Source organism: Numida meleagris, chromosome 5 (assembly GCF_002078875.1).
Source record: "Numida meleagris isolate 19003 breed g44 Domestic line chromosome 5, NumMel1.0, whole genome shotgun sequence".
Lineage (NCBI taxonomy): Eukaryota > Metazoa > Chordata > Aves > Galliformes > Numididae > Numida > Numida meleagris.
In genome coordinates this window covers 25,671,888-25,696,924 of record NC_034413.1, presented here as the reverse complement: position 1 = coordinate 25,696,924, position 25,037 = coordinate 25,671,888, and the positions used below count along the sequence as shown (strand labels likewise).

The window sequence follows — 25,037 nt, the reverse complement described above, 5'->3', positions numbered from 1 at the left end:
ATAGTAGTTCCTTTGTAGAAAAAAAAATAACAAAAAAACCCAAACCCAACCAACCTGTAGGTTGTGCTGCTGCGATTTTAGCTTATTTTTCATTTGGGAAAAGTTTCACAAGAACAGCCATAGAGTATCAGGAGATCGCTCCCTATTCATAGGACTGCTGTCCAAGGAGGATGGAGCTAAATCTTTTCAAGGAAATAAGAGTAAGCATCTCATCAATGCAGCCTCAGTGTTGGGTCCCTATAGGAGACATTGAAGACATTGCTATGGTAACAATGAATCAAAACATTTGTTCCAATTGAAAACAAAACTTTAAAAAGTTTAGGAATTTCTGCTAGTTTTCCTTTTCTCAAATATTATTAACATGGTCAATTAAATTCAAGTAGTATTTTTTTTTAGCAGTTTCAACAGATAAACAGCTTATTTAAGTGTCACTATGAAGATGAAAGCACCTTTATGCTGCACAGCATACAATGGCTGCTTCCCCCTCGTAATAAGATTAAAGTTATAATAGCTGTCATTTTTATCTCATATATGAACTTTGCTACTTAAAATACAAAAATTCAGCTTGATAATTGTGATTTGGAAGTGCTAAGAAACCTAAAACCTGAAAACTGAGTATCCTGGTTGTTTTCTTGTGAGTAGACATCAGAACAAAGGGATCATAATCTTACTGTCAACTTACAGTAATAATACAGCATAAAAGGAAAAAAGTCTGCATCCCCTTATACTTTCAGCAAGAACTATGTTACTCTATAGTATTTACTTTTTCCCAGTCTCCTTGAAAATTTTAAATTTATGCCAAGATAACAAATCAGTCATATAAACTCATTGTTTTCCCAAGTGAAAAAAAGTTTCCAGGGAAATTACACTTCATTGAAAGGAAATTTATAATTATGGCATTTAAAAACAAGTTTTTATTCTGGGCCTCTTCCTTCAAGCTTTAATTTCATTTGCTGCAGCTAGGACTCTGACAGAGTTCTTCTTTGGTATTTATTCTCATAATATCCTTTAAGAGTTCAAGTAATGTCCAAAATTAGACTTAGGGTAGCTGGGGATGAATTGGGAAGAGGAATCTGAACTTTTGTCTCTCCCTAAAAGATAAATAGACATGAATTATCTGTTTGAACATTTTGATTCAGGAGCAGGTACATGCTAGCACCTGCCATAGTCTCATTGGTTTTACAAAACGTAAACGAGAAGCTTCAGAGGATCTTGATGAATAATATTTGAATTAACCACATTTAAGTGGTGCTAAGTTAACTGCTTTTGGAGCCCAGTCAGTGATACTCAGCCCCTGTAAAAAGATAGTCCTGGCAACCAGGCACTCATCTAACGAGCCTGGCACTGTATTTCACACAGGGCTTTGCGTACCGCTATGAGCACAATTTTCATCAGCAGAATAAAGATAGCTCCATGTATCAGTGTAGCAGTCCTTACATCTTGTGACAGACTACTAGCATTTGTGACACTCTATTGGATATAGAGTAGAAAATATTTGGGATATGATCCTCTGTTAATATATCATTATTGCACTGGGTACATCAGCTGAGAGCTTGGCAGGTGACTAGATGCTAAAAGCATGTTGAAGAGCTCTTTCTTCACTGATATATTTGTTCATTGAAACATCATCCTTCAAGAATTCAGTTTCAGCTTTGGATAGTGGATGTATTGAAGTTTTTTAGTGCTTAACACCATGAGATGTGCCCATACTCACCCACATTTCCTACTTCAAATATTGGGATCATTCTACTGCTTTTTAGAGTTATTTGAACTGTTCTGAAGAAATTCTATTCAGAAGCAAAATGTCAAAATGAAAAAAAAAAAAACAAAAACAAATGAGATACGCTTTTCTCTTACAATTCTGCTCTGCTCCACAGCATTATGCTGAAGAGATGCAAGGTTTCCTTGTTCAGTTCAGAGAAAGTTCAGCTTCATTTAACTAGCTGTTCTCTCAGTTTATTTCAGCGTAGTACTCTGCATGTAAATTTTCACCCTAGATAACACTCAAACTTCATAGGTCTGATGTTATTTTTAATTATGTTACAGGTAAATGTTGGAGTTCAGAGACTCTTTTAAGGAGATTACAGTCTCTTTCCAAGGGTAATAGATGCCATATTAGGAAGAAACTGTTTTGCATCCCTTCTGATCCACTGAGTTCAGTGGGATCATTAGATTCAGAAACAAAGCAAAATTCGGCCTACCATTTCAGTTGGTTCAGTGCAACTTTATGGAATCTTTTGTGTCCTCTACATACCTAATTGCGAGACCTCAGAGAAAATGTTGTTCCATTCACTGTAAAATAGGAGGGTCCATGGGGGAAAATAATTGCATTAGAGAAACACACAAATCACTTTAAGTTCACCTGTTTCAATGTTTGAAAATCATTTTCTTTTCCTCTGTAAACAATGACAGTTTCAATAGGATTTGAAGTGCTACTCTTAACAAATAATACACTAGTCTGTCATATGGTTAATATTAACGTCTCTCTATTCAAACATGCTGAAAACTGAATAAAACAGTTAACATATAACAGTCACACATCCTTTGCTGAATACAAGATCGCATCTCTAACATGAACTGAAGGTATCCTCACCATTTCAGATCTCCATCAGTCATTCAGTCAGACATTTCATTGTATTAAAGTACATTGCTCTTACCCTCTTTCTGGGTCTTTTGGGGGTGCTAAGTGAACACATTCTCTCAATAAAGGCATTGCTTATGATGTAGTTCTTTCTTCAACAGAAATCCTGCAGTGTGTTTCCAATACATTGCCTGAAGAGAGTTTGCACAGTTTGGTATGATCTGGGGGCAAGTAGGCCTTACAGCTGGATTGAAAGGATTTAGTGCTGATAGAGCAGTTTGCGAAAGATTTTGCATTTTACTGCAGATATACCATTTCTTGATGAAATTAATGGTGAACAATTAATTGTGAGCATGCTTCACAAATTATTGAATCAGAGCTTTATGTAGAAGCCATGTTTTAAACTACAGGTATACTTACTTATGGGTAGATGCATGCTCGCTTGGCTTATGTCCTGAGCTGGCAGGATACAAATGGTGTTAACAGAGAAGTCACACAACTGTGCTGATGTGCAGCTGAGCCCCACTTAACACAGTTCATCTTCCAGAGGTTTATCTGGTGTGAGTTTTGTGCCATGCCAGCACAGACAACTCAGCCCAGAGAGATTGTGCCTAGCCACTACGTAGTGCAGAAACATGGCATGGAGGGACCACTTCTTGTGGGGATCCGAGCCTACAGCCTCATCCTCCTGCTACGATAAGAGCTCTGCATCTTTTGAGGAAGGAGTCTGAATGAGGCATGCTCCATCCTGGGCATAAAGCATAATTTGCCCTCAAAGAGACTTTTATTGAAAACACACGGCAAAGATTACAGCCATAGAAAGTTCTGTAAACAAGACAATTTCATCATCTTAAAAAAAAAAAAAGAGCCAAAACAAAACAACAAAACACACACAACCAAAAAAGAAAAAAGAAAAAAGAAAAGAAAACCAAAGTAAGACTTGTTGAATGAAGATTTGTGAAGAGGATTTTTTTTTTAATGCCTCAGCTAGGCACAAAATAAATGACATACATCTTCAGCATTTCTTTTTCAAATTTACTTGACAGAGGTTAAAATATTGCTTTATTCTGACTAAACATACAACAGCACTGTGTGACCGATTGTGCTATTTTGGGAAGTCTTGAGACTTGTGAACTGGAAAGTCTGGGGCACATCTAATAAATTTAACAATTAATTTGCTGCAAATAATATTTTAATACATTCTGTATATATGGTAATTTTTTAAAATCAATCTTCTGACATTATCAGGGAAGGCTATTTGGTAATTATTTATTATAGTTCATATTCTTTTTCCCCACAAATAAGCAGATATTTTAATAACAATGAAAACAGTAACATGTGAGCCATTGAACCCAATTCATTGCATTATTGGCATATTATGTTACAGTTTATTGGGAGGAAGAGGGACTCAAATGAAAGCAAATACAAAAAACTGCTTATAATATGATTGGGATACTGTAACCAGGAAATGACATTTTTTCTCTAAGGCCTTTTCTAAGGCAGCAGGGATTGATTTGCTGGAAACCATCCGCTCATGTAGAGCCCCATCAGAATCAGCTGTGTGCATGCTCCTGGGTCTGCCCATACTGAGCTATCTGCAGGGTTGGAGCTTTAAAGCTCACAAGCCAAAGCCACAATTAAAGTGACCAGAGAACTGAGAGTGGGACCAAATTAGGGCAGCATGGACACCTAGCAGCTGGCCTCTGATCATGTTGGATCTCCCAGACTCACCTCTGAATAACCCATAATAAAAATAAGTTTAAAAACATACACACACACTCAGAAGTGCTCCTTGAGAGCGTACAAATGCCTTCAAAGTATAACAATTTAGAAATGTTTAGGGATCAGTAAAGAACAGCAGAGTTTACATTCCCACTCTTAAAAACTAAACCAACCCAAACCTGCCATAGTGCATGCTTCTGCACTTTGAGTTTCCCTTTTTCTTCCCCCTCCTCCAACCAAGAAGCTCTGATGGACAAAGCTCAGAAGATGGAGCAGCCACAGGGCCACTGCAGCTCCAGAGGCCCCAATCCCTGTCCAGGCTTGGCCTGACCCAAAGCTCCTAAAAGTTTCCACTGACCTTCTTGAGCTGACTGACACACTCAAGTAAGGTAGAGAGTCAAACATTTGGCTCAATTAAGGATTTGCGGTCATTCCACAGTTAGTGCCAAGAAGTAGACGTTTGTGTGCCTCCTCCCTCAGTATGAACCTGGAACTGAGAGCAGGGGGGACTGGGTCTGTGCTAGGGCTTTGGAACTTGCACCCCTGGCCAGCATTCACTGCAGCGCTGCCCTGAAACCAAGAATGGTTCTAAGAACGGTCTTGGCCTTTATTGAAAATAGGATGCATAGCCTATGCCTTCTGACAGCCAAACAGGACAGTGTTAAAATACTCTTGAACTGAAACTGTATGTATAATCCTGCCTAGAAAGCACCTGATGTACGCCTTATCCCTCCTGGAACTTTTCTTTCCTTTAAAAAAATATTTTGTTAAAAAACACTATGATATGAGGGCGATTGACTATTTGGTTTCTTCTAAGTAGATGCTCTTAAATTAATGCATATAAATAATTTGTATTTAATTTCCTCCTTTCCGGTTTAGCAAAGCATCGAATGCACAGATCTCTTATTCCCCCTCCTGTGACCCCCACACAAAGTCACTTGGTCAATGCTGAGTCTCTTTGTGTTTCACTTTTTAAGACAAATTGTGCCTCTCGATCTGCCTTGGCCATAGGGCTCATAGGCAGGAACGCGGTGTTCTCGCTTGCGCTGCTCTCCGCGTCTACGCTCGTCAGTTCGAAGTCCTCCGACCTCCTCGCATCAGTCAGAATCCGAATCTGCTCCTGCACAGTTTCTAGCAATATTTTCACTTCGTGTTGTTCTGCTATAAGACAATTACTGACAGGGGAACTCACATTGACAAGTTCAGCTGAATAGGAGTTTTTGCACCATTTGATGCCTGTTACTTCAGAAACATTTTGCATTTGCATGCAGGCTTCGTCCAAGCCTACAGACGGGATGATGGGAACTGAGTTGGCCCTTGAAGATGAGTATCCGACCAAGTCCTTCTGATCCATGTTATTAAAATAAGGGGTTGTCTCTCTTGAAGGCAGTTGCATATTTATTGAAGTATTCTGAGGAGTTTTTAAACCACTAGATGAATACCTGAAAGAAATAAGAAAGAATTTTTGTTGCACGCTCAGCAGCCAGATGTGACCAGCAGAAGGAATGCTGTATGAGAGTAAGAGAGCTGTGCTGCAAGGATACATGGCTGTTTTGAGTCACACTCAGAGCACTTAGTGCTAGTGTGGCCCTGGGGAAAACAGCAGGCTCTGGAGATCTGGGTTTTATTGCCACTGCTTTTCCCTCTGTCCCATTTTCCCCAACAGTACATAAGAATAGTAACAATAACTTTTTACATGCTTTCAGGAGTTATACTGTATTGGATATAAGGAAGAAGTTTTTTTACAGTAGGAGTGGAGAAGCACTGGCACAGGTTGCCCAGAGAGGTGGTCGAAGCCCTGTCCGTGGAGACCCTTCAAGGTCAGGTTGGACCAGGCTGTGAGCAACCTGACTGAGCTGTAGGTGTCCCTGCTCACTGCAGGAGAGCTGGACTAGATGACCCTTAAGGGTCCCATCCAACTCAAAAGATTCTATGATTATTCTTCCTTACTTTTTTTCCTCCCATAAACCAAATTTGAAATCCCATTCCTTCATTTCTAACCAGAGGAATGGATTGATGCTTTCTTGAACATCAGAACTCTCCATATCAAATTGCTATTCCAGGAAAACACTTAAAAAGGTGAGAAGAAGAAGAGAACTTGAAACATAATACAGTTATATGGTCTTAATTGCATGGAAACCATTGTCTGTGCTCCCTTTCAAATATGCAGAGCATCTAAGTGCACCGTAACTCTGAAAAACATATGTTTTTTTCAGTAATCACCCAATGTTGACATGGTTTAGTTTCTTAGACCTCATCTGGAAATAACGTCCTGTGCTCCAGAAAATGTTATTCACCTATTCTTCAAGAATAATCCTTTATCCCCTATTTACATATATTACAGTATGATTTCATTTATTGTGAGGCAACTTCAGTGAATTTTCATCAGCATTTCCATTTTAATTCAAAGCGAAATTCATTATTCTTATCAGAAAACATTTTCACTTCTATATTTAAAAAATGGAAATGGAAAATACACTAAATATAAAGGAAACAATACTAAAGAAGATGTTTCCCATTCCAGAAGTATTATTAAATATCCAGTATTACTAAAAATCTCGTATTTCCACTACTTGTGATTACCAAGAACCACAGGCATCACCTCCATGCTGGATCATATTTTATGTATCAGCTTTGTGTTCTTATTGCTATTTGATGGAGCAAGCCAATGACAAATCTAATATGTTTTACTCTTTGTCATGAAAAGCAATATGTACATCTGGTATGGAGCAAATGTTTGAGCTCAGGCAGGAAAGATATTTTCTGAAAGCTGCTTAAACCTACTGGACTTCCTCGGGGTACTCTATTTACATGCGCCTTGCTTCTTTTGGCATTAGCAGAAAGAGAACTTGGGAACAGCAATTAAAGTGTTCATAACAGCCAGAGCCCAATAAAAGTGTACAAAGCTAATTAAGTGGACAGGTTTCCTTTGGCCCCATCCTCCTGGTGAGCTGTCAGACAGACAAAAGAGGAGGAAATATCTCTAGGCTCATTTCCAGGAAAGCGCTACTGATTTGTAGTTAGCTCATCTATGGTGGCTGTGTTTGCACAACTGCTTGATATTAGCCTGGACACATGCAGCACTGTGCAGTTGCTACACTGAAACTCTGCAGCAGCATCCCCAAAAGACCACAAAATGCAGCTGGGAGGTCTGCAATAAGGAGCAGGCACTATGAGCTTTGCTGTTATCTGATGGAATGAGATACTGCTTTGGGAAGTGGGACCCAGGGGAACAATAAAGCAAGTGGCTTTTAGGAATATGGAATAGCATTTCTTGCACAAGCTATACAGCTGCATTTATGCTTTACTCTGAATCAGGAAGGATCAGCTTTTTGTTAATTACATCTGTTCTGTGCTTAGACACACTTCTGGCCATCTACTGAGGGTCTTTTTTGAACAGTTTTTAAGAGTCAGTATGAATGAGAAACTGATTACCAAAATTATTCCAGAGGGAGGACAACTGAAAATAATAATAATAAAGGAAAACAAAAGAGTGCAGACCTGTTGTGCCCATTCTTGTTTCCTTTGCATTTGCTTATAATATTATTGTTCAAACGACTATAGCTGGAGGGATCTCATCAGCTGCATTATTCCCCTTTTTGGTAATTCAGGCCCTAAATATATTCTGGGCTGCACCCTGAAAACAAAGGGAGTGAATGTTTTTAATGAATTTCACATGCAATGGATGTATTATATGGATGATATATGAGTGAAACCAAGAAAAGATGGAATTATCTAAATGAGTTTAGTGAGATAACAGTAACATTTGCCAATTCCATAAATAGGATTCAATTATTCTTGGTATTTTGAAAACTAATTGGCAGTAACAACATGTAACTCAATGCCTGGCATATTTCCATAGTTTTTTGGGGTTTTTTTTGAAGTGCAGATGAACACACCAACTTTATGCCAGAAGTACATGTTTCTGCCCTGTGCTTACACAGCTTTCAAAGAAAGAGTGAGGTTGAATGTACTGTGTGTAACAGGCAACGTACTGAACTAGCAGGGATATGACTTCTGAGCCACATGAGAGCCAGCTTTTCGTTAATTACAAATGGATCCATGCTTCTACTTTTGATGCCAAACTATTGCTGGTTACAACACAATGAGACTTCAGTCTCAATAAGCACTTCTAAGTGCAGAATAATAATTACTGTTACCTGTAATTGTTTCCCAGAACTATAGTGTCCCTTAAGAAAGGTATTTGTATGATTTTTATCTGCAAAAATTATTTTGTCTGCATAAATTCAATTGTGCATGTACTTCAAAGTGCAGCTCTGCCCACTCTTCTACTGAAACCAAGCAAAAAAGCCTTCAAACATTTATAAATCTGCAACAGTAACCACCTGTTACACAGTTTTCAAGAGTCTGTATCAATGAATGAAACTGAATGAAGCATAATTGCACTGCCCCTTAAAATAGATATTAGAGCAAGACAGGACTTAGAACTTAAAATACAAAATGGGTTTCATTCAATCTAGTGCAAAGAGCTTTGATGTAAGTCCTATTGCTCTAGGTGTTCACTGTAGGAACTTGATGGCTGAGTCCATTAAGATGAATGAGTCATTGCAGTGGCATTAGCAGGCTTCAAATCAGCCTTGGAAGCATGCATACCTATCTATATGTCTACCTGAATATATGACACACTGGGTATCTGCAAACACATTTGTATCTGTATGATACAATGTGCATATTAATACATGTGCAGATATAAGGTACTACCTTCAGCAGCTGAAACCAAGCAATGCAAACAGCTGTCACTGACAGCATTGGATCAAAGTGCTGTCCCTCTCACTACATGCATGCTTATGACACCCCAAAATGATCATCGGGCTCTGAGATGTGACTGCCATGGAGATATTTGTTTACTTTAAGCCCTTCATTTCAGAAAGGTTTTTCTGCTACTCTGAATAGCAGACTGATGAATCAACTGATATTAATCATATTTGACTAGAACTCCACAAATTAATAGAATAACTCCACAAAAATAGAATTGCAAATACTGAGAGCTGGTGCTTCCCTGAAGCAGCAGCAAAAGGACCCCAGCTTCTGTAAGGACCAGCCAGTTGGGCTGATATCTACTGAGAGCACCAACAATCTGAAACAGATGGTAAGAGACAGATTTTGGGAAAAAGAGTTCCTGGTTAGAAGACTTCCACTTAAAGCAGAATTAGTGAAATTTTTTTAATTCTGGTTCAGGAATAAGATATGCACTTAAATTTTAGTTGCTATAGTTGTTATATTTTAGTTTAGTTACAGTACTTCATTACTGCATCACTTGCAAAAACCTTTGTTACATTCTTTAAAGACTACGCTTTCATAAAAAAACACCACGTATCATCAGAACACTTCAATAAAACAAGATCAAAGAGTTGCTTTAATTTTCATGCCTAGCGTTGACATTTTTGTAATTCCTTCTCATGGGGAATGGCATAAGGATGTTGATATCACATCTGTGACACACACTTATTTCTGGTACTCCAACACAACAGCACTTGCCAGTGTGTTTGCAGGCCTCTTTCTGAGGGAAGGTCCCACTGTTAGAGGCAGAATGAAGTAAGTCAAGTTGTACAGACACACATAGCGCAGAAAATAAGGATGAGGTGCTTCAGGGATTGAGGCCAGAAGGGGTGGCAGCATGGTGAAAAAAATTCAACCTTTTGCAGAATGTCACCAGACCAAATACAGGTCAATACAAGATGATACAATACCACATACTGATTTCCTAGAGGAGAGCAAATACAGCTAGCCACAAGACAGCCTTGCTGTGTTTTCTACTTTGCTTCTCAAGCTAAAGGAGGCTGCAGCTTTCTTCCACGCCTGTGTTTCAAGGCACCGCCACATGTGGCAGGGAAGTGGCAGCCTGCCCAATACAAGACTTGCATTTAGTCACAACTTTCTTAAGGCCTACATTATCTGACAAACGAACAGCAGTATATTGACTGTAAGAAGTAACAAACAAGTTCTTCCCTAGAAGAAGCAAACAGCAACAAAAGAAGCATGAAACAAACCTGAACTTTTGAACAGAAGCGTACAGAAAGCTGACTCTCCTTCTGCTTTGTTCTCTCCTATCCCAGGCAAACCCCACTCTCAGTCTGTCTCCCCTAGTTACTATAGCCAGCTTCATTAGGCAAATTCAGCTACAAGAGACCTAACATGCAAAGTCACATTACCTCCTGGGACACCTGGCTGTGGATTGATGCGTGCCTGCTTCTGTCTGTGCTAAACTGGGACTCGGGCATCTTTAAATGAGACCAGAGCTCCACTGCAGGTATTCCTCCTGGTGTTACATGAAGTGTGTTTACAGTGATTCTGGGAAGCCTCTAGAAATCTATCGGGATATGTAAATATTATGCAAAACAACTCAGCAATTGCAAAAGACTTCAAAGGCTGCTGTAGGTGCTTGGGAGCTCTTCTGAAATTCAGACCTTATGTACAGCTGGAGGTGAATTAGAAAATGAAAAATATTGGGTTCTTTGTATGTGTTCAAAGACACACTCACATGAACTGGGGTTCAGTTTTCCATCTACAGCAAACATGCAATCTACAAAGACTGCATTAAAAAACACAAAAGTTGGACTTCTGAATTATTTCCTCTTATTTGCCCAGTGCTGACAGAAGAAAAAAGTGCTGTGCAAATGTTACTAGAAGTACTTTTCCGAGTAGTGCTGGCTCACTGTGGATATTTCATTACTTACCCATGACAAGGTATTGTGTCCTGCTCTGTGATCCTGGACTCTTCTAGCTGTTGATATGCTGGTCCTGTAATCCCATTGAACCTACCCCGCGGTAAGGGAGGAGTCCTCCGAAAGGCATTTCTGTGTAGCATCCCGCTTTTCTGTCCTGGGCTGCAGCATGAAGAGAGACTTCTAGAAACAACACACCAAGGGTACAGTAAAAATTATCACTGCAAGAGTGTAAACTTCTGCAAAGTAAAGATTCAGAATTAATAATGCATGGATTACTGTTTTTATAAACTTTGCTGTGGCAGTCTACAATGTCAGCAGAAACTCTCTACGGATATGTACTACTGCTATAATCCACAGCTAGCTGCTGTTTATGCCATATCTAATAGATTACATCCCTTCTAAGAATGAAAATAATTAACTAGTATATTAAATGTTTTCTTTTATTTGATGAAGGATGCTTCTTTTATTCCATGCTGTGTGCCACAATCCCGGCATGGGGAGATGGACCCTCCAATAGAGAAAATAAACACCAGAGGCCCATCAGATGGAGCTCAAAATCAGATCTTAAGTTTAAAGCCCATTATATTGCCTATCAGCCCAGTGGTCCTGCTTTCTGGTACTACAACATTAAATTGGAAAAAAAAATAGTAATGAAGCTTATGAACTCTAGCTTGAAGGAACCATCTATGACACAAGTTTCCTCCATTTCTGACAAGATTTTTTATACTGTTTTATTCTTGTTTTATATACACTGATTTATGCTTCTATTATATACATTGTTTTCTTGTTTTACACATATTGATAAATAGAATTGTTTCTTTATGTGACCTGATAGAAAATTATTTTTGTAAACAACACTTTTATAGTGTTTGGGAAAAACAATTTTTTTTTTTTAATTTAATGCAGGAATTAAAACGTATCTAGAATACATACAGTTTTTTTTTTTTTTAAATGAACCATAAATCCAGGTTTTGCTAACGCAAAAATAAGGGAACACAAAATTACACCAAAATATAACCCATTTATACTGCATGGCATGACTGGCTATTCATTTTCCAGCTAATCCTTATTTCTCTTAACATCTCCTGGGGCACAGAAATGCACATGTACTATCTAATATGTTGTCCCATCCTTAATGAAGTTTTAGTACAGGTTTTTCGGATGCATTGTAAGAATTATTTTCTTTGGTTAGGTGAATAATTAGAACTTCCAGTATAATTCAGCTATGCAAATAACTTTTTAAAAATTTACTTCACTTATTATAACGTGATTTAATAGCAGTCTGCATTTCATACTTAATGGAAACTTTACTTATAGTTGGGGCCGCATCTACTCCCAGAGAAATTCTTGTTTGGATCAAATTCTCTTGGAGAACACATTTTGTTATTACGTACCCTTTCTCTCCAAAGTCAAAATAGAAGAAATAAATCCAACAAACTCTACTCTACTGCTTATGTTCCTTTTTCGTCTCTGTTCTGTTTTCTTCCACACTTATACATGACCGATGCTTTTTAATTGAAAAGACCAATAACTCATAGAAATAGCATTCCCATAAGGATTTTTGATGCTTCCTTAAATAGATTTTCCTCAGCTATTAAGAAGGCTGCAAAAAAACTTTGGGAAAAAAACAAGTTAGACTGAAGTTCTGGCCTTTCATTCTGGAGGGCTGAATTCAAGTTGTGAGATACAGTTCATATTCTGTAAAAATGCATTACCACTTCACAAACCAATTGGTAATTTCTGCTCAGGAAACTCAGATTATTAAATCAGGGAATCTTAAAAGGTGAAGCTGAATGAATAATTCACAAAGGATAATGAAATTTTGGGGTTTTTGTTATTACTGATTGCAGTACTATCATCAGTGTATTAAGGAAGCCAACAAACTGATTAACTTAACAAACTTTGGACTTGCTGCAGATATTTGAAACTAGAAAAGCAATGTTTAGTAGTAGTTGCTATGCTTGCAGCCCAGAAGGCCAACAGTATCCTGGGTTGTATCAACAGAGAGGTGGCCAGCAGGGAGAGAGAGGTGATTGCCCCTCTCTGCTCTACCGTTGTGAGGCCCCATCTGAAGTGCTGCGCCCCAGCCTGGAGCCCCCAGCTCCAGATGCATGAAAGATGCAGAGCTGTTGGAGCGGATCCAAAGGTGGGCCACGAGGATGCTCAGAGGGCTGCAGCACCTCTCCTACACAGAAAGGCTGAGGAAGCCGGTCTTGGTCACCTTGCAGCTATGTCCCTCACAGGCCTCTGCTCTATTGCTCACATGATGTGTTCCCCTCTCCAAGAAAAACAGTGCCTTTCCAACTTCTCCAAGTAATTTACACTTCTTTAGCCATCGTTACAGATTGTTCCTTGCTCTGTTCTCCAGTTTAAGCGGGTAAAAGAGATAACCTATGTAACCAGGCTGTTCAAAAAAGCAGAACAATAAGGAAAGCGATAGCAAGTAGTGTCTCCAAAATGTATCAGTTGATTACTCAGAATAACAAAAACCAGAATAGGTTTGAAGTGTCTCAGAAGTAATTCATAAACTAGGGAGAAATGCAGTTCCGATGAATTAATGGTTTGAAATAAATAGCTCAAGAATCTCTAAGGTTAATGAAGAACTTGGGATTCATCCTTGTAAACTGTTCTGTGTGAAAATTTTCTTTAGGTTTAGCAACTGAGTAAAAACAAAGACTGTCTCAGGAGGTGGAATATTCTCTTCTCAAGGCACATGTGCAGCTCTCCAGTGTGGTTAACTGTTCCTGGAGAAGAGATGAAGATGACTTGCAGGGAATTTACAATAACTCTGGAAATCATCCTGTGCTATTTTTTCAGTTAATTACTAAACAAAATTGATTGTACATATCATTATGAACACATTCAAAAGTACCTTTGTTAATGGAAACATGAAAAGCATTAACAAGGGGAATATGATTAAAATGTTAAAATTTCAGATGTGAATTCCTTCTTGTTTAATGAGCACAATGGAACTATAAGCATGGTTGTGTGCATCATTACTTTATTTACTCTTTCCCTTTTTTTTTCTGCCTCTTCAGTCTCATTTTCCCTTCTGGTGATAGTACTATCACATCACTTTGATTTCCATCGTCCACTTCCTTGGGATCCCTTGCATTCCTTCCATCTGTGCCTTCATATTTTCCCTATGTTCTCAATATGCCCCCTGCTGTCATGCTCTGAATTAGATATTCAAGAGAAAGACGCTAACATCAAAATGTTCTTTTTTTTTTTTTTTTACCAGCTTAATTTTTGTACATCTTGTACTAAATGCAAGCTCATCTCTAGTATTATAAGGCTGCCTACATTCACACACTTGCTGTTCTGATAGTTTTGTTTAAAAAAAAATGTTGAACTGGGATACATGATTGTAATTCATGAAGAGAAAAATACAAGGAGGAAGAAAGGGAAATTCTAAAAGTGGTTGTAAATACTCAGTATCTGTACCTGTAAAAACTATATGGAGAGACATATTATATTACATATGATATTGCCAATTGATAACAAGATGCAAACTGTGCTGGCTAAAGCTGAAAGCCATACTCCTTGTCCTTGCTAGATAGGAACAGTAAATATATACCCTAATGACAGAGATAGCTGCCAGATAAACAGTGTCTTCTAAAACTCCCCAGGAGCCACATATGTAGGCAAAGGTACACAATCTTTTGCTAACATGTATTCAGATCAGCTATTCAGACTTTCAACCAATTTTCAGTTTTAATAAAAAGGATCTGTTATACTTGAGAACATAAATGTCTCTCAGTGAACACCATATGAAGGCATACTACTGTATCATAAAGTTCCTTTGTCAGGCTGTTAATAAGAACGAGATGGCACAAAAAGCGCGAGCCTCTATTGGCATCTTTGTTATAGACGGTCCCTCAAAGGAGAGTGTTAACGTCATCTTTGGGACTTCAGCAAAGCTGTGTGTGATTAAAGAAATACTGAGATTGTAAGGAGTTCATTATGCCAAAAAATGGTGGCATAAGATGAGAATTTTAATAGTGTTTTATTTATTTGGTTTGATTTGTTTAAATCCCTGTAGCATCCTACACTCCAAGCATTTAAACATTGCTTTTTTTCTCTTGCCTTTGCAAAAACCAATAGCGTAGCAAAACACTAAAGATTACATAGGAGAACAACCAACCTACAAGGGCACAACAACCTGTGTTTTCCAGCTCGTGTTTATGAATGGTTGGAGCTGGTCAGATCCTCTGTTCAGGTGATGGAGTGAGACCTTCGTGCAGACTTCCTTTACTCTTTGCACAGGAAGGAGCAGCTCTCCAGCTGCCAGCCTGTACCTACAAATCTAACTACTCTTCAGTTCTGAAGCAGAAACATTGTTATTCACATACTCAGGAATAGAGCTTGCTGGGGCTGATAAGTGACTTTGTAACTCTACATAATGACTACATGCAGCCTAGGGTCACTATTCCAGGTCCACCAGTTACATACATGCAATAGGAAAAAGGAACTGAGATGTTGAGGTGCCTTGGTGGCAGAGAGCTCAGCCAGCCACCATGACCTCATTATATGCTTTCTGTACAGCATGGATCAGCCTCTGTCCTAAAATGACTGCTCCAGAAATGTGTTCTACATTGAAAACTTCAATGGTTCTTGTTAGTTTAAATTGGTTATGATGAGTAGACATCTATTTGTATCACCATTGTACCGTCATATTTGTTCATTTTCAGTAGGTCTTTTAGTTCTCCTTATCTTTTCTCTGACGTGTTTATAAGCAGTTGTCATATACTCTTTTCAGTTTCATTTACTACACTAAATGAGACAAACTAATCCTTTCCATGGAACACAGATGATTCATTCCTTACTGTATTAGCTCATCAATGCAATTTGAGCCCATATTAATCAGGAGGCCATTTTATCCACACGAGATAATACTGGTGATGCCTCATGCTACATTCACATGCAATGAAACAATATCTCATGAAGTCATTTTAAAGTTTCTGACTTTCTGATGGCAATGCCTTCACTAATGCTTCCTGTCATCCTACTTATCTTTTGCTTGCCTGCATCACTTTGAGACCTGGTTACCCTTTCACCAAGTGGTACATACTGAACCTTCTCTTCCCCATTTGTTTCTCAGCTTGTGGGAGAAACTTTTATTAGTTTTCACATGACTGGGTTTGTGTTCAGTACTGCTGAATTTTGAACTGTGTTACTTCACTCCTCAGCGTTACTTGATTCACTCTTTACCTCATATCTAGATCAGTATCTATCCTTATCCTATCTTGTAAGTAATTTCTTCAGTATTTTCCCACTCGAGGGCATTGATTTCTGCATTTTACTTCTACTTTGACCATTGTAATGTCTATTTTTGTACATTTTGTTCCATTCCTGGTCTACCTTCATCCCCAAACAATCATCCTAACCGAAAAATAAAATACATTAATCCAGGATTTCCCTACTGGCTTCATATATTCTCTGTCCCTCCAGCAGCTTTGCTTCTTTGGGTATAGTACTCCTATTACCCCCAGCAAGAACACTTGATTTTGGTATCACTGCTAATCCTTAACTCTCAGTGCTTCTGGAAATGTTCACTTCAAACATAACCTCTTGTTCTCTGTGATTCAGTTTGTTTCTTGGCCTACACCTCATCCCTTTAAGCCATTTATTTCAAGTAAACTTCCCCAGATGACTATGTTCTTTCCTTGGGAAAATACCAGATTCTTTATACTTTGTCCTTTTTCAAGGCTTCCTCCTCTTAGTTGTGTTGCTTTATCAATACCTGATTTTTTAAACTCATTAATTTTCTTTGCAGAACAACGTAGATCTACTCTTTAATTTAAACTGAATCAGCTGTACTAAGAGCATAAAAATCAAAATGCTTTGTTAAAAAACTTGTTTTTACCTTTTTTTTTTTTAAATGGAGTTTGAATATGTAACTTCTAATTATTTTAAAATTTTGAGTCAGTTTATCCTATTTTGGCACTTTTTCAAGACAATAGAACTGGTTCATGCTGCAAGCCTCTGCGTTTGGCTTTCATCACGGCATCCTCTGAAATGAATCCCACTAAAATCAAAGATGAATGAATCAAAGAAAGAAAGTCAGCATGTCTAACTACCAAGAAAACTGCTACTCAAAGGGATCACACATCAGTCCAATAGTTAACAAAATCATAATTTGTTGCTATGTGTACAAAGACAGTAGGGGTTTTCTTACTTAAAAAAGAGATAATCCGAGATGAATTTTTGAGCATACTGTATACTTTACAATAAGTTTACTCACTAAACATGCTTGTTATTTTCCAGTTCTAACTAAGGATTATTTTGCATATGGGAACAGAAGATATTAAATTCTTCTACAATAATAACAGTGAGTAATACAGATGAAATATTTTAGGAGTAAGATTCAGTGGTGATTCAAGTCTTTCATCTTTACAGTAATTCTTTGCATTCAGCTGAAATTGGCAGAGTGAGAAAACTTATTATCCAGTAATCTGAGCGAAATAACTAGGTGATCTCTGTCAGTCAAATTTCAGCAAGCTAGAATGATTTCCCACCCTGATAGTCCTAATGCCAGAACAAAACTCTGTTGGTTTTAGAAACTGTTGAGCAGATAGCTACTGATTTTAAGAAATAATCACCAGCCATTAATGCCCTTGAAAATGCAAATAGAGAAAGCAGTCTAGTTGCGGAACAAAATATTTTCATAGTGAGCAGAAATAGAATAGACAGTTTAACAATAGCATACAATGAGACCCTGCAGACCTGCTCTAATTTTTCCATGTCCATGTCACGTTTTGAAGACAAGATACCACTCTATTTTTTGTCTAATCATTCCTTTTAGGGAGACCTGAGAACTTCAGCTAGGACCACATTAGATCTGTGCCACTGCACCTCAATGGAATGGAATGAGGGGATGCTTGGAGCAAAATGTATCCCTGTAAAAAAAAAAAAGCTTCATTTTTAGTCTGTATTTGATATACAGAAACAAGGGCTAATTGTACCTAGATTGTGACTAATTAGATGGACAAATGAAATGGAGAAAAAAAACTTCATAGTGAACAGCATTTAGAAACTAAAGAAACTGAATAACTTAGGAAGCTGTCATGTGATGCATAAATCAAAGGCAATCTTAAAAGTCACTGGCATGTTAAACTCTGTCACGTTTTTTATAAAGCGAGGCCCTTGTATAATAAATCTTAAGTTATAAAGCTATAAAAAAGAATTCTTTATAAATCAAGCTGCTTTAAAAACAGTTCTGAGTTTTTTGATACAGTCCAATGCTTGACATCTGGAAATAATATAGTTTTTTTCCTCTTTGTAAAGAGAGGTTTTGGTGCGTGAATGTGTTAAAGTGAGCACTTTGGAATTCTGCATTAATTTACTATAAATTAATTGAGGCTTATTCTGCAATTTCCCTATGGAAAACAGGGAGTTTAGAATAATTCAGTTTTTGTTTTAAGAGCTCTTCATAAACAAGAAAAATTCAGTCCTTATTTCCACAATTTAAAGCTTAATAACGTCATAATACAGCACTTAAATAATTTCAAATTTGGGTGTTGCAATCATGTTATCAAGGGTAAGTGAATGCTACTGTATTTTTTCTAAACTTCACCTTTTGACTAAATTAAGATAAAAATAGCCACAGAGCTTCAAGTGGAAAGCATTCTGCACAACATAGTTCATCTACACTCAGTAAAATTATTACGCATGTATTGAAAATCTGTGTAGAATAAGGAATAAATCCAAAGAAGTGCATCTGACATTACAGTTGGCATTACTTTTTCATGCCAAATTAAAGGTTTAAGTAAGGTTAACCTAAGTAGGATCCAACTATCCCTTCCTGGTTTGTATGGCACACTATTGTTGGTTTAGCAAATCTTTCAGACAAAAGAGAAGAAACGTGACTGGGGGACTGCAGCAAGTGTCCTCTTGGCTTTACACCAAACATCACAGAAGTTAAGTTACCACCTCATGCAATCCTCTGCTAGCACCCTATGGTCCTCCATATCACCCAGCATCATTGCCCAATCCTCCTACCTGTGTGTCGCCCACCTGGCAGCAGCCCTCAGCAACTGCCATGTCTTTCCCCAGACAGCCATTTGCTCACCTGTGCTGCTTGGTCAGCTGAGTTCCTCTGTCAGGAGACAAAGCCTCTGGGAAGGACTGAGGACCTGAAAAGCTGGACTCCATGACTTTGTCCAGAGCAGGCCCAGGGTGCCTATCTGTTTTGGAGTACTGTGGCACAGAGAATAAAATTAATTAATACATAAAAACCAAAATACATTGTCTATGCTATTCATTGAGAACTGAAATTGATTAGAAGTGCCTTAATTCCTTTTAAATTAAAACCAGGGAGTGCAAATAATACATCCATTCACTGCTGTTTACACAAGTGAAGAGCACCACGGTTCATTGTCCCCACTACTTTCTCCACATCAGAAACCCAATATCCACACTGGCAGAAAAATTACTGACTGATCTGCCCAAAACAAAAGGGAACACGGACCCCTTTGAATAAAAACCTGCTTTTGTGACTGTCCGTGCAGTGCCTGAGATCACAAAACATATTTCAGATGATGTTCAGCACCTTCTTGTGTCCTTTGGTGATTTCAGTCAAACACTGCTTTCATCAATATGCATAACTATGAAAACCACACTGGATAGCTTTTGTATCATCAGATAAGTAAGAAAAACATTTGAATCCTATCTGTAGAGCCAGACATCGCTTCTGCACCTGAAACTTCTGACCTGGGAGTATCTGTGCTAGTAGTACCAATGTAAACATAATTCTTCTTGTGACAGTTGTGGGTGCAGGGCAATCTCTGGACACACAGCATGACGCAAAGGTCTGCAAAGCAGACACCAGATATGAACAGGAATGGATTTTCCTCTTCTTGGTTTGTGTTTCATCTGGAAATTCAGCAAAAAAAAAGGCTCTGATCCTGAATAGAGCCAGGAAGTCAAAGCATAAGAAAGCTGCATTTTGGTTTGGAAGAAGAATCAGTGTTGTTATGGTACAGTTCTTCCCCATAACTATTTTGTTGTCTAACAAAAGACCAGGTGTGAACTCCTTAAAAAGAAAGAGCTATTTCCTGATTCCCCTTTGTTATTATTATTATCTATTCCCAAGAGTTTAGCAAAACTAAAAAGGAAAGTCTAACAAGACTCTTTTAACCTGTTTAAGAGTATATTCACAACACGTCTTAGACTGCTCGTGACCAATTTCTATTGATAAAAAAACAGACCTTCCAATTTTTCTCTTAAGTTATCCTCTCTCTCTCTTTCTGTTGTGTGAAATATCCATAGGAAAAGGGACAAAATCACTGCAAACCTGTGAAAGCGGCAATATGCAAAATGTTGCTGCACACAAAGAAAACACAACTGAAATAATAAGAAACATATTCCACTCATTTTTCTTCTGGTTACAGTGATCTCAGTTGTCATTTGTAACCACTGTAGATAAAGCATTCAGATGGAAGCATGTCTTATAAGGTGCTCATGCTTGTGGAAGTTTTAAACTTTAATGTTTATTCTACCAGCTGCAGAAATGACACTGATTTCTGACCTGAATAAATCAATTTGAGCTATGGGAAGAATGAGTTGTAAGCATTAGGAAGGTATTTCTGTCCTTTTTTTCGTGTTTGTTTGTGATACTAAATTGAAGGTCCAAATAGCTTTATAGGACCATGAGCATGAAGTGAATCACAGAGGTTAAGCAGGGATGAGCAATGCCTCTTGCCACATCTACGTTAAAGTGAATGTGGGCTGGGGGGGGGTCACACGCAGAGGAGCATCTTTCCTCACCACAGCTGAGGAAAAGACAGGGCACTGATGAGCTGCCCACTGCTGCTGACCAGCAAGTAATCCCAAATATTCAGCACCCATCAGGGCCCAGGCACAGGGCGGTTCTTTCTTCTTAACATAACATTTATTTCACGACATTTCCAGATCCATTACTCACTAATCATCACAACAGCCACAACGCCAATTATATTGATAAGGTATTTCACAATTTGAATGGAGAGTGCAAATATACAGAGAATTCGAACAATCAATGGAATCAAATTTATTTAAATGGATCACATCATTCACAGAATTAAACACAAGTGAGTTTACTCTTTTCTAGCTTAACCATAAATGCCACATCCCTTCTCTGAGACAATCTCTGGAGGAAAACATCAGAATCCTGGGAGAAGTTTACAGCAGCATCAAGCAGAACTCCCAGAGTGGGACAAGGGATTACCATGCCATTGTGTCCCAATGGAGCCAGCCCCATTGCTCCCAGTTGTTGCCCAAGCTGAGCACCATAGAGCCTTCTGCTCGTTGTGAGCTGCTGAGCACTCAGCCACTGCAGGGGATAAGCTGTTAAGCACTGTCAGAGTACTGCTCCAGGAGGCTGGAAGCATCCCTGAAAGCTTATCTGTATCTGGTGGTTTTGTCATTTTTTTTTAAATGGTTTTATTGTCTTTTTGATTAATTATTTGTGCTTGTTTGAGCAGCCACTGAGAAACGCTGATGTATATGGCTAAATAAATTAAAGAATAATGATAGCATTTAAAAATAAACCATTTTGCAAATTTTCAATTTTTCATGGTTTCATGGAGAAAATCATCTGTTATGTGCAATTACTCAAACTCCTTGACAGTAAAATCTCACCCCCTACTAGTTAATGCTGAATGAGTCTGCAAGAAGTCAGCCTCTGCCACTGACCTGCTGTATTACTGCGAGTCATTTCCCTGTTCTATGCCTTGCATTATTCTTTCTTAAATTTAGGATCCACAGGTGACAAATGCCACATAAGTGCTACAAAATAGCTGGACATTGTTTTCCTGTGGTTAAGCAAAACAAAACAACCCCTTCCAGCTCTTTCTCCTTGTTGGATATCTCTCAAATAATAACCTAAAATAAAGTGCAGATATGCATCAGCATTGAAAGAGAGGAAGATATGAGGATGCCTTTTCAAAAGGACTGGGAAGGCAGAGGGTATCAGATTTACACTATGTTCAGAGAGGTGAAGAACCAGTGCCTCTTCTGGAAGGGTTGGCCTTGCCCCACCAGCCTGTCACCTGGAATACTGAGCATCCTTACAGCTGCTGCCTGTGCTCTGCTGCCAGCACTCTAGACAGAGGCCAGCACGCTCGAGTTTATCTATTATGGCTGTCCTTTCAAAGCTGTCACAAGTTACTGAAGTGGGAAATTTCTTCCTGATCTTAGCTGATAAATCACATCACAACACAGATAAAAACACACGCTCATCTTTTAAGAGAGTTAAATGCCTTTGTCTGTTATTCAACATATATTAATTGCATTTCTATCAAAGTGGCTATGTTTATTTACTATGTCAACTTTATTTACATGTCAACAAGTCACAAAAAGAGAATTTTTGTCCTCCTGTTATAAGAATATCAGAAACCTGGAGCCTACAATTGCAAGCTGTTAGAAATAAGTGCAGTGAGAAGTGAAACCACATGCTACAGCATGAAAAGCATATCAGGCACCTCAGAGGGGATGTGATGGGGAATTAATAGATCCACTTAGTATCATGGGAGAAGGTATTAAATGCCACAAGGACGAAAAAGGCTACTTTAAGCAACATGACAACTGTCAGAATCACAAAAGGAATGGCAAGACTTCTGCTGCTTTTGTTGATGATGTTCTAGAGATAAGAGAATTTAAAGAAACCCTGTAATCAAGGTAGAGAAAGGAGACAGTAAACGTGAGCACAATCAAGACACATGAAGCCTGGTGATCTACAGAAAAACGAACTGGAACTGAGACACCTGCTTCTACCTGTGGGTGGGGTGTAGAGTGCACAGAGCGTTTGCCTAAGAGGGGCAGCTGAGCATCCTGACTTGCTTGTGTGTGACGACATGGAACCATTTGCTACAGCCTTCATCTCGAAGATGATATAATCTCTTTGGGAAGGCATAGGTAATACTACGAAGTCCTAAGCTTTGTGCACCTGGTAAAATAAATCTTAATCTCCTGTGTATCTCAAAGATTCTCCATTAAGAACTTGCACACTCCTCTCTTCCTGACTGAAGACTTATTTCAAAATTACCAGTAAATCAATATTTGTAAAGAAGAAAAATTGTGTACAGAAAATGAGGTAACTACAAAAAGAATGAAGGAGACAGGAGCCTGAACTTTTGCCACGCAAAATGTGTAAATAGTTACCCAATTCAAGCTCCCTGACAACCTAGCAAGAAATTGTGTGTTGCTGTCAGAATATTTGGGAAAAGCAGTAGCCTTGAAGGAGATTGCAAAGAAATACTAACAGACTAATAGCTCTGTTCAAACTGTTGTTTATGAATCCTGCTTACAGAATACCATATTGTTTATCTAATTTGTATCCCTTACTGTACAATGGAATAAATACTGAGAGACCAGGTAAACATAATTACCAGCTCTGAGCAGTAGGAATTCAGAGAGAATACTTTACAGAATCACAACTGAACTGAGGAAGGAAGTGGAAGAGATTTAATACATTCAAATGCAGGAATGAAAATATATGATGCTTCAAAATATTTCTGCTGTCGATACTAACAGAAAGCTTTATTCTCTGTAATATATCCAATGACAGGGAGACATCCACATTTTAGCTTAAATCTCTACATCTCCTCGCATTCTTCCTCAACCCTGGGGCTAGCCAAGGAAGGTGAGTTTGCACATGTTCATGTTAAAGAGCCGTTGGTTAGCTTTGCAAAGAGCTAAATCTTTTCATGAGTAGTTCAAGCTGGTTAGAATTCATAGAATAGCAAACCCAGACTCCTCAGACACTTTCTACTTTGTTTATGTTTACACTGCATTATTTGGGTGGTATCTCAATGCTGGCTGTTGGATATGAATGTGCTTGCAGTAGCTCTCTTCACTAAGAAGGACTATGGCATGACCTGTACATGGTTCATGCTTGGCTGAGGCATGGCACTCAACCTGGAACTTGGTTTAAGTCCCTGATTGTATCAGCAAGCATACCAGATGGACCAATTCTTTCCCAGCCTTATTACAGCACTGTATGCTGGCATCACTCATTTAGGATACTTTTCAGAGTGGAAAAAATCTGAATAGTAAGCTGCTAGTATTTACCAGAGTTCTTGACCTACAGTTGCTGCAGACCTTTACCAATTCATATATTTTCTGTTCCTCGCAGGCTTTCTGGGAATGCTTTCAAAAAAAGGATAATGAGCAGGAGCATAAAGCCACATCCATAGCTCATTGTAGCAGACCACCTAGCAGCTGTAACACCAAAGGCTTTAATACTACTCGTGGTGCCTGACCTATAGCATGTCAGGACGTGGCCACTCTTTCTCACCTGTGTTTATCGTGCTGATCAGAGAACAGGCTAAATAAAACAAAAGATTGCATCTTAAAGTAAGGCAGTTTCAAATAGCCTCCTTTTTTCAGCTGTCCACCTGCATTTTTTTTCCTGTCTGTTCTGTTGCCTAACTTGAATAGCTGATCCAATATTCTTAAAACACAGAAAGAGCAATCCTTCCATATGGATGTTTAATGAACCTCGGGGAATGTCCAGCACTTCCAAGTCATTTTGAAATAAGGACTGCCAAACAAGGCAGCCCATATCTTAGGACAGTGCAGGAGAAATGGAAAATGTTTTAAGATCAAGCATTCGGAGCTTTTAGCATTGTATATGGTTTTTATTGTAAAGAAGCTTAAATTGGCATAGAAGTAGAATATCATAGGGAAAAGGTCAAAAGTTTTTTCCATTTACTTTTGCAGCAATCCAAATGGCTACAAAAATAATTAATCAGAATAAAATGTAAATTTATAATACATTTCAATAATTTGTTCAAAAATGAAATGTGGTTGGTTTTTTTTTTCTGCTTTTAACAGCAATTCTGATGCATTTACACAGCTTCTCTCATTTAAAAAGATTCAAAATTGACTTTCAAACTAAATAACAGAAATTAACTCTTTTTCTGGAGTCCAGTAAAGGGTAAAAAGGGAAATAACAAATCATGAGGAGAAAAAGTACTTTACTGAGACTGGTCAAAACACTTGAAATGCTTCCTGCTACGTGTAAAACTTCTTCCTAGGGCAGTGCAGCATTTGGAGATATCTAT

At 38.3% G+C, this 25,037-nt stretch overlaps 1 protein-coding gene across 2 annotated transcripts in view; it reads right to left on the bottom strand.

The window, feature by feature from the left end:
- Positions 45–25,037, bottom strand: part of NRG3 (neuregulin 3) — a 372,923-nt gene continuing 347,930 nt past the window's right edge. Inside the window, exons 7-10 of one of the 2 annotated variants that reach the window (XR_002439460.1) lie at positions 19,064–19,191; positions 11,002–11,172; positions 7,805–7,940; positions 5,619–5,745 (exon numbers count right to left, since the gene is read on the bottom strand). Coding sequence is in view for 1 of the 2 variants with exons in the window: in XM_021399412.1 (XP_021255087.1) it covers positions 5,238–5,745; positions 11,002–11,172; positions 19,064–19,191 (807 nt within the window). In the remaining variant the exon portion in view is untranslated. Of the gene's footprint in view, positions 5,746–7,804; positions 7,941–11,001; positions 11,173–19,063; positions 19,192–25,037 lie in introns of both variants that reach the window. The other variant, XM_021399412.1, reaches the window with a different exon arrangement.